Source organism: Macrobrachium nipponense, chromosome 30 (assembly GCF_015104395.2).
Source record: "Macrobrachium nipponense isolate FS-2020 chromosome 30, ASM1510439v2, whole genome shotgun sequence".
Lineage (NCBI taxonomy): Eukaryota > Metazoa > Arthropoda > Malacostraca > Decapoda > Palaemonidae > Macrobrachium > Macrobrachium nipponense.
Genome location: NC_087218.1, coordinates 17,562,279 through 17,573,562, shown reverse-complemented (window position 1 = coordinate 17,573,562; position 11,284 = coordinate 17,562,279). Strand labels below are relative to the sequence as shown.

Below are 11,284 nucleotides of genomic sequence, written 5' to 3'. Positions count from 1 at the left end.
GATTCTGTATGAACTTGTAGTCATGAGGTGTTGGTAATTTTATCATTATGGTAATATCCACCACCGAAGTGAACGTATCCGTGACGTCACTCTCAACTTGTTAAATTAAAGGCTGTTCAATCATATTAATCCCAGTTCAGTATTTGCGATATTTATTGGCCTGTTCTTGTTAGGGCATCTGCGCTTTCTCTAAATACATTCAATTTATATAATTTGCTATAATGGGCGTTATGTCTGTCCGTCCGTCTGTCATTCAATCACGGGCAAACGGTTGGTCTGATGGGCATGAAACTTGGCAGGGTTATAGAGGGGACCCCTAAGATTGTATAATGTCAACTGGCACTTCAGTGAGGTTTCATGTTCCCACTCCGAATAAACTAACCTGTGAAACTTGTCACTCTGCACAATGCACTTGCAAAGGAATAGTAATGTCTACATAACTTTTATAGACATTTCAGAGGCAAGGTCTTTGGTGCACTACACTTAAAAACACACTTCTGATCACATATTCCAGAGGCCTCTATTTAGTAAGCTTTATATCCCGTCCAAATGTCTTATTTTCTATTTGTCTTAAAAGCTTCAGTTCAGAGTATTTCTCATTACTTTGTCGTGTTTTGAACATAATGGAATAGAATATATTGGAGAAAGTAATCCACAGTTGTTTGTCTTGACAAATAAATTTAGAAACAAAGTTAAACAGAGAGCCCCCACAGGGGGTTAGTACCATCAGTGCACCTCATGCGGTGCAATGTAGGGATTATTTAAGGTTGTTTGCAGCTTCCCTTTGGCCCCTATAGCTGTAACCACTTTCATTCCCTTTACTTTACCTCCGTTCATATTATCTTTCTTCCATCTTGCATTCCACCCTTTCCTAACGATTGATTCATAGTGGAACTGCGAGGTTTTCCTCCTGTTACACCTTTCAAACCTTTTCATTGTCAATTTCCATTTCAGTGCTGAATGGCCTTAGTTGCCCCAGTGCTTGGCATTATGCCTGAAGCCTATATAAAATCAAATAAAAAATAAACAGAGAGCTTTCGAGAATCTGTACGATTGAAAACGGGAATCGCACAAATTCTCGAAAAGTCTCTGTTTAGCTTTTTTCCAAATATATTTGCAACGACACTTAACTGGATTTGTTACTCCATTTCAAGACTCGTGCTGCTATGAGGATTTTTAAATAGAATACATTGGTACATTTAAGGGATTGAATGAAAAGTTCGTGAAATTTACGTGGATTCTTATTTTTTTTTTTATTATTGTGCATTCACTTTTCCTACACAGATGTCTGTGAAGTTGGAGGCAACTTCGCCAGCCTGGAAAAGCTAAGAAATTGTACTTACTAAGAGCGAATCGTCTTTATGTACTTGAAGAAGAAGAGAATTCAGAGGTAAAATAAATAGTCGTTTTTTGAGGTTCAGTAGATAATTTCCTAACGTTGCAGACTGCCCGCACACTTCGAGAAAGTGAGCAGATCTATATTAATATCACAGGCAAATCACTCAGATTACTTGGGAAGCTGAATGTAATTCGTGCTGAAATCACTGAAAGCTTTGGCACTTCGAGGAACCTAATTAATCAGAATTCATGCTGTAATTGCATAGTACGTTACTCAGGCATTTAAAGACGTTAACTTAATTTGCGCAAAAATAACTTTAAATCATTAAGGTCCTTAATCATTGTAACCTGGATTTATGCTAAAATAACGTGTTGAAATATGGCAGTGGTTTGAGGAAGTGAGTAGCTAAGGCTTATATCGAAATCACAGATGGGCTCAGGTACTTGGAAAAGGTGCTGAGATTATATCCCAAAATGGTAGTCTGAGATGACTTCAGTTCTTTGGGAAATTCAGCAGAATGTAGGAAGCTGCCGAAAGTGAACGAGACCCGTGCGAGGATTCTCTAGTCGCTGTAAGATTGAGCAGAACAGAAATGGAGTTAGATCATTTTCCTTCAGAAGCTGATAAATAGAGATCAGATATTAGTTTTTGAGGGTCCCATTGTAAGAATATCGGCCATCTATCTCCTTACAGCATTCTCTGCTACCGAGAATAGACGTAGGAGTCTGGTCGAAGGAGCCGAATACACAGTAGTTCAGTCTGCGTCTTTCGTGGGACAAAGAACCAAACGGCGCAGTGAAGAAGCAGAAGAACAAATCTGAAGAGAAATCGAAGCAAGGCCACGCAGTCGCAGTTGCTCTCGCGCTAGCACAGTCCCCAGACCTTCAGGAGAACCGCGTCCTGTAGCTAAAATGGCATCCTGGAAAAGAGATCAAGACTGAGAAAGGACAAAGCAGATAAAACCACGCAAACTAATAAATACTGAAACGATTGACTGTCTTTAGATAATGAATTAAATGTTTATTAAATGGGCGATACGATTAAATCATGAAAATAAGAAGAAGAAGAAGAAAAATAGATTGTTTTATGTAGAGGGGGCCCCTCCCTCAGTAAGTACAAAAATGGCTACTGATTTATAATCTGGAGGAGGGTATTAGACGTTCTTCATCAAATCGAATCTGATAGAAAATGTGCTTGAAAGGTAGCTATGACGTTATGGGAAAATCAATCTACAAGGGTTAAACACTGAAGAGCATCAAGCAGTCACTGGGAATAAAGTTCTGAACAACAGTTGTAATGTACATTCATATGGACTTTGCACGTTGAGACCTTAGTGGTTGAAATGTGAAACATCTTGAAATGGAAGGTTTACAACTACCGAAACCTGAGCAAGCCTTAAAACAGATATGTGTACGTGTGTGCGTGACAGTAATATGCCTATAGTAGACACGTCAACCATGCATCTGATGTCTAAGCCAGTCCCTTACGACGCTCCTGATTGTCTGTTGATAAGTGAATCACAGGGCTGGAAACTCTCAGTCTCTCTCGAGTGTTCACATAGGCAGTATGTATGTTCTACCTCTCCCGAGGGATACTTTTGAATGATGTATCCTTCAGGAGAGGTGGGACATAGATCCTACCCATGTGAACTCTTTTGAGAGACTGAGAGTTTCCAGCCCTGTGATGAGCTTATCAACAGCCAATCAGGAGCGTCATAAGGGACTGGCCTAGACTTCAAATGCACGGTTGATGTGAATCTACTATAGTACATACATTTAAAGTTTGTTTTTTCATCAGTTAAGCATGTACAGCAGATGTTGGTGAAAGTAACAGGCAGCGTGAATGCACTGGAATTTGATGTTAAAAAATGGTAAATGCTACGACTCCAGAGGGAGTATTAAGTAAGATTCAAAGTTAGTCGAAGGAATTGTAGAAAATCCGTTGAGAGAGTAGGAAGTGTAATCAGAAAATTCAGGAAAACTACTAATAATCTCTCCATGGGAAACTGACAGTTGTTCAGAACTTTCTATATATATATATATATATATATATATATATATATATATATATATATATATATATATATATATATATATATATATATATATATATATATGTACGTAATCAAACACACGCGCTCATATATTAACTATGAGTTAATATTCGTTGAAATGTGACGCGTCTTGGAATTGTAATTGAAGGTTTACAACTATTGAAACCGGAGAAGTTTCAGTAAAGATGTAGAAAGTTACAAAAAGAGTAGAAATTTTGTAGTTTTCCTCTGCCATATTATTTATAATTGTAGTGTGGTGAAGGTAACCAAAAGATCAACTTACTTGAAAACTTAGAAAGTATATGAAGAGTTTTAAACCGGAAAAATAAAGAATCAATAAAAAATCAAATTAATCTGAAATCTGGTAACTTGAACTTACAGCCTGTCATTTAAATATATCTATTTATCCTTAACGCTTGCTATTATTATAACTGTTTCTACATAGTTTTTGTTGTATATTTTTGCTCTTCATCACTTCACTTCTGCGGAATCTATTCATATCAAAAGGTGTTCGTGAAAGTTCTTCTAAAATAAACATACCTCCTCAGCAACAGAGCGTCTCAATCAGCGAAAGCAACTTGTCTCGGAATTCCGTGATCTTCCTTTTCAGCTGCTCCTCTCTCTCCCCGGCCGCCTTCACTTGCGACCGAAGGTCTTCGTTTTCGCTGAGGACTCCTCGAAAATTTTCCCTCAGAGCCGCCTCCCTCTGTTTAGCGACCTCCCTGTGCTTCTTGGCTTTGATGGCATTGAGGCGTTTCCTCTCGTGGCACTCGTCGTCGAAGGGGTGGTCAAACTCGTAGAGTTTCTTCTTCTTCTTCTTCTTCTTGGGATTGCTGGAAGGTCCTCCAGGACTGGACGAAGTGGGATCTATAATTTTATGTCGACAACTCATCCCCTGTGGAAGTCCCACCCCGCAGAACGGCGTATTGAAGAAGACTTCATTCCCGTCACCAGGAATCTCTGCTGGGACAGAGGGACCGTCGGTGCCTGAAGGCGCTGCTGATAGTGGGTCGTCTGTTGGTAGCAGTTCTAAGCCGTGGCAAACTGTTGCGACGAGTTCGTCTAAATAACTGCTCCAACTCCCTGCCGAACAAAACCAAAAATTAAAAATAAAGGACTTGGATATAAGTAACGTTATTCATGAAATCACCTGCCCGTGCAAAGTATATGTATGTATAGATATATATATATATATATATATTATATATATATATATATATATATATAAGTATATTTGCATATAGTATATATATATATATATATATATATATATATATATATACATAAATTTGGCAGAAAATCGCCAAGACTTCCACAGCACAGGGAGCCCAACACAAACAATAGGACAATGGGCAAAGTTTATTATAAAAGAAACGTTTCATGCCTACGTCAGCACATCCTCAGTCTACAAATCCAAGTAATAATACTGTAAACAAATTATTCAATACTTCATTCATTAAAATGATTTTTTCCTTCCCTCTTTTTACTTTAGGTCTTGTGCTTAGTTTTAATTTTTATGCGTAACTTAATTTTAATGAATGCTGTATATAATACTTTGTTTTTAGTATATATATATATATATATATATATATATATATATATATATATATATATATATATACATACATATATATCATCACTATCATCATGAGCCGTTGCAAGTCCACTGCAGAACAAAGGCCTCAGATTTGTCCTTCCACTCCCTTCTGTTTATGGTCAATGCCATTCTATACCATTAATTTATTTATGTATTTATTTATTTATTTATTGAGAGAGAGAGAGAGAGAGAGAGAGAGAGAGAGAGAGAGAGAGAGCATTAATCATCTCGGTACTACAGCAAATTTTTCCTTCTATACCACGCTCCACGTATTGAGTCGCATCTTAAAATATTATTCGTAGTCTCGTTACAAAGATGTCACATTTTGGAATATTTAGTATGTAGTTTATATAGGTACTACAGTAACGATGGCTCTATATGTTGTTTTGCATTACTGTGTTGTTTGACCATACTAGAGAGCAAACAACGGGCAAGTTGGTCAGATCTCACATAAGACCTTGGCCGCTTCTTCCTTCACCCAACGGAGGGTAGCCAGTCATTCAAAATTCCTCTCGAAACGTATATGAGTGTAATATCTTTTACGATGTTTCCAACGAGTGTTTACTACTTGAAAAAGTGAGGTAAAGCTTGCTGATGCGTGCACGCGCACACATTATATATAATATTATATATATATATATATATATATATATATATATATATATATATATATATATATATATACGTATATATATAGTATATATATATAATATATATATATGATAAACGATCCGGCAGTACGGACCGATATTTGTAGCTTAATGTTTGGCGGATTATACATATATATATATAATATAATATATACTTAATATATATATAATATATATTATTTTATATTTAATAATATATTATATACACACACAATGTATATGTATGTTTATGTAATATTTTGCGGATGTTTGTTATCAGTGATAGTGAATTTTCACGGTATTTAAGTGCGCCCATCTGTTGGATGTAGTAACAATCATAACTAGAACAATCATGTGATTAAACAGCGGGTTGCAACCAGTACTTTTAGAGTCCTGTAGTACATTCGTTGTTTATCAGCGCTCGACCTTTTTCGGTATCAGCTTTAAAACGCATTGGTCTTATAACCGAAGTCCAAACAAATTTCAATTGCATGAGAGACAACATGCTCATGTCCTTATATAATATAGTATATATATATATATATATATATATATATATGTGTGTGTGTGTGTGTATGTGTGTGATATATACATATATGTACATCGAGCTAAAAATTTCCCTTTCGGTTAACATAAAAAATCCGATGTGGAGCGAATTAGATATCAAAGGATTATTGTAGCTCGATGTATGTATATGAATCAATGTAACGTGATAATATATATATATATATATATATATATATATATATATATATGTATATATATATATATATATATATATATATATGTATATATAATATATATATATATATGATATATATATATACTATATATATATATATATATATATATATATATATATATATATATATATATGAGACCCGAGAGAGAGAGAGAGAGAGAGAGAGAGTAGTGAATTCAATCTATCTGTAATAAGTAGTATATATACTATATATATATATATATATATATATATATATATATATATATATATATATATATATATATATATATATATATATATATATAATATATATATATATATATATATATATATATAATATATATATATATATATACGTATATATATATATATATATATATATATATATATATATATATATATATATATATATATATATATATATATATATATATATATATATATATATAAACAGAGAGAGAGAGAGAGAGAGTGAGAGAGAGAGAGAGAGAGAGAGAGAGAGAGAGAGAGAGAGTAGTGAATTCAATCTATCTGTAATACAGTAAAACGGTGATCAGGGAGTTGGTTAGCGGCTTGAGCAATTACCGTAGACCCACAAAGGCTGTTCCACTGACCGGCTAACCTCTCCGTACATCAACCGTGATTGCCACATTACAATTTGAGTGTCTCTTCCCGCGTAAGGATGACCGTGTGAACATCCCTGAAAATGAAAAGTGAACATCCCTGAAAATGAAAAGAATGAACAAATCACGAAGTCGGCTCACGTTCCGGCGAGGAAGTAGATTCGTCAGTCTCCTCCATGCTCTTCGGTGGGTATGAGATGCTCTCGATGCAAAAGGCTCTCTGGTGGGAGACCGCTTGAGACTAGACCTTTTATAAGATTAATTGACATCTGTCGTCGAGGTGTAACGTTACTTCGTTTGATACGTAAGTATACGTTTAGAGCTACGGGCCCGGTCAACAGTAGGGGAATTCATGGAGTTTTGAAGCAAAAAGTTCTACTGGGTTTTCTGTTTAGGGGAAACCCCATTTCCCTGCAGCGTATATGCCTGGGTGTGTGTGTGTTGCCGAGTAGGCTAACTGAAGGTGGACAGGCGGTCATTTTGTCTATCGCTAGGGAAAACCCCACAGATATAGAGAGAAGAGATTTGGAAAGCATATAGTACCAACCAAACCAATTTGTGACATGAACTGGCACCATCACTCCGCTACCACACTGGGCAGCGGTTCATACTGGAAAATTTTCCTTCTGAATAATAGTAACAATCATTTAATTAGCACTAGTAACTAAAAGCACCAAACATATACCGAATATCTGTTATGTGCCTCAAATCTGTTATGATCCTATTTTCCTTCACGTTTACCTTTTCTATTTCTTCTCCTCTTGCACCACGCATGAATGAGTTCTTTTGAATCTTTTCACGAGTGCTCGCGCAGTTGCCAGTTGGTAACATGTCTCCCCGTAGCTAGGAGATGACGTCGCCTCACAGACTGCTCTCGCTTTTGTCAGGGCTTTGTCCCTAGCAGACGGGAAAGCGGATATGCAGCATATTTGTGGGCAGGGCTGCCATTTGGTACTTTTTCAGAAAACCCAGATTTATATATATATATATATATATATATATTTATACATGTATATATATATATATATATATATAATATATATATATATATATATAATATATATATTGTAATGACTTTATACCGTCACCAGAATATATTATTCAATTTTCTCTTTAAGTATCCATATACCACTGATATGATGTCCACAGTAAGGTGGAATCATACCACAAACTCAATTTTCAAAGTGCAAGGATGAATTCAAGGGAGGAGTAAACAAACACAACGAAAAAAACCCATAAATTTGATACATAAATAACCAGACAGAAAATACACCTGAACCTCTTTGAGTACAGGAAATAAATGAACTACTGTCACACTTAATAATAATTCAAAACACGTATTCAAAATTAAGATAGTATAACAAACAAACTCAAACCAAAATAAGGGGGCCCAGAAAGGAGGAGGAAATGGAAAAGAAAGAATATCTTGACGATTTACAGGCTAAATCTTATGTAAACCAAACTTGTCACTAAAAAGCTTCGTTATCAATAATGCTTATTATTCTCTTTGAAGAATACGGAATCCTCCACGTCTGGAGTGGTGGTAACCACAGGTGGTTATCAAACTCGGGGCCAGTCGAGCAGCCACTACAGAATCACAGCCGTCATCAATGAAAAAGGTATCAAAAACCTTACCATGGGATGGCGAGATCCCCCTGGCTTCATAACTGAACCAGAGGTGGTGCGGTGAATCCCAAAGATGTCCAGATAGTTTATCTGAAGAGATCTTCCAATTTGAAGATAGCGGATACTAAAAAACCCTAGGGTCCTGCAGATAAAGGCAAATCACCAACAGAGGCTGCAACCACCAAGAAGCAAGAGACGGCAATACTCTTTTTGCACGAAGCAAGGTCAAAATATTCCAAAGGTGACAAGGTCAAGAGAACGAAATCCTGTTCTCCTCCCAAAAGCCAAGAAGTTAACCCCCCCCCCCTTATCCACAGGGGAGGGACCACTCACACAACCTCCTTAAAGACAACCACGAACGTTAATAAAAAGCAAACAGTTGTTATACTCGAGAGGAAGTCAAACGACAAGTGAAACTTCAAAAAACTAGGTTTTGACAAATTATATAAAAAGATTTAATTTTATGATAATATTTAACGAAAAATTATCATATACTGGCTATATATATATATATATATATAGTATATATATATATATATATAGTATATATATATATATATTTATATATATATATATATATAAATATATATATATATATATACATATAAAATAATATATATATATATATTATATAATATACTACTGTATATAGATATATATATATATATATATATATATATATATATATATATATATATATCTATATATTTATTTATATATATATATATATATATATATATATATATATATATATATATATATATTTTATATATATATAGAGGTTTTAGTCTTCTTTTTTCACGAAGATATATATATGAGGTTATAGCCCATAGGGAAAAAGAGAAGCTTTTCTTTTCCCCTGTGGACTATAACCTTCCCACAAACACCACACACACACACACACACGCACACACACACACACACACACACACACATATATATATATATATATATATATATATATATATATATATATATATATGACTGGTAAAAAGTTCTGTTACAACAGAATTCCATCTAATAAATCAGCCCATAAAAACACCAAAATATAGAGAGAAAAATATTATATTTCAGAGACTGCTGTCTCTCTCTTCAGGTATATGAATGAGAAAAGTTTACAGAAAAGGTGGTATTTATACCAAGATATCCATCCACAGGTAAGCCAATTTAGGTCACCCCCGTGATAATCTTCCTTTAATCTTCTTAAGTGGTGGTTGAATGAAAACCTTGTGGATCACATCAGAATCCCATGCTCCTTTTGAGATGCTCATTACCTGCCTCTCTTTTATTAGACCGATTCCATCGTTTGACTCTTGTACCGGCAGTTGCTGCTATAAATTATGTGACAAATTCCAGTTTATTCTATGTTCATGTTCATTTATATGGTTGAAAATAGCTGAGTTCTGTTGTCCATACCTAACTGACCGTTTGTGTTGTATTAATCTCTGGGGAAGTGATTTTCCTGTAAATCCAATGTAAGATTGGTCACAGTAATGGCATGAGATTTCATAAACCCCTGTTTCATTGGGGAATGTCTTTTGTGGACATTAATCAGGGATTTGGCTAAGGTGTTTGGGTAAGTAAATGCAAAAGGGTTAGATTTTCCAAGGGTCTGAGTCACTGTCTTAATCCTGTCCAGGTGAGGAATTATTATTTGAGTTGGGTTTCTCTTTAGTCTTGTTTTGGAGGGGGTCGGTAGAAAATTACGTTTGTTTTGTGAATTGCTTTCTCAATTATGTGGTCAGGATACTTTAAAGATGAAAGTTGCTTACGAATTAGTTCAAATTCTTTTTCTAGGAAATCTGGGGAACAAATTCGTAAGGCTCTTAAGAACAAATTGCTGGCTACACCTATCTTGATAGCAATGTCGTGATAGCTAAAGCAGTGAATGTATGAAAGTGAGAACGTTGGTTTTCTGTATATGGTAAATTTGTATTCTGTCGTGTCTCTGATTACTAAAACATCAAGAAAAGGAATAGTAATGTCTACATAACTTTTATAGACATTTCAGAGGCAAGGTCTTTGGTGCAACTACACTTAAAAAACACACTTCTGATCACATATTCCAGAGGCCTCTATTTAGTAAGCTTTATATCCCGTCCAAATGTCTTATTTTCTATTTGTCTTAAAAGCTTCAGTTTAGAGTATTTCTCATTATTTTGTCGTATTTTGAACATAATGGAATGGAATACATTCGACGAAAACAATTCCACCAAGTTGTTTGTCTTGACCAAATCAAATTTAGAAACAAATATTAAACCGAGAGAGCCCCGCAGGGGTTAGTGGCCGTCAGTGCACCTCATGCGGTGCAATGTAGGGATTATTAAGGTTGTTTGCAGCGTCCTTTGGCCCCTAGCTGTAACCGCTTTCATTCCTTGTACTGCACATCCGTTCATATGATCTTTCTTCCATCTTGCATTTCACCCTTTCCCTAACGATTGATTCATGGTGGAACTGCGAGGCTTTCCTCCTGTTACGCCTTTCAGACCTTTTCACTGACAATTTTCCATTTTCAGCGCCCGAAAGGCCTTAGTTGCCCCATTTTTTCTTCGGCATTTTGCCCAAAGGCTATATAAAATCAAATAAAAAATAAACAGAGAGCTTTCCAAATATATTTGCAACCACACATAACTGGATTTGTTACTTCATTTCAAGACTCGTGCTGCTACTATGAGGACTTTTCAATAGAATAC

General features: G+C 35.3%; 1 protein-coding gene across 1 annotated transcript; it reads right to left on the bottom strand.

The window, feature by feature from the left end:
• Nucleotides 1–1,194: 1,194 nt before the first annotated feature.
• Nucleotides 1,195–7,315, bottom strand: LOC135202033 (uncharacterized). The gene is made up of 3 exons (XM_064231307.1): nt 7,107–7,315; nt 3,933–4,475; nt 1,195–2,258 (listed from the first exon to the last, which is right to left on the bottom strand). The coding sequence occupies exons 1-2, from the start codon at nt 7,141–7,143 to the stop codon at nt 3,937–3,939; spliced, it is 576 nt and encodes a 191-aa protein (XP_064087377.1). The 5' UTR covers nt 7,144–7,315; the 3' UTR covers nt 1,195–2,258; nt 3,933–3,936.
• Nucleotides 7,316–11,284: the final 3,969 nt, after the last annotated feature.

What these genes read in the sequence shown, in the direction of transcription:
- LOC135202033 (XM_064231307.1), bottom strand. Translation starts at nt 7,143, where the DNA reads ATGGAGGAGACTGACGAATCTACTTCCTCGCCGGAAC. An exon ending in ATCTACTTCCTCGCCGGAAC is followed by an intron (nt 4,476 to 7,106) that starts GTGAGCCGACTT and finishes TTTGTTCGGCAG; the next exon opens with GGAGTTGGAGCAGTTATTTA.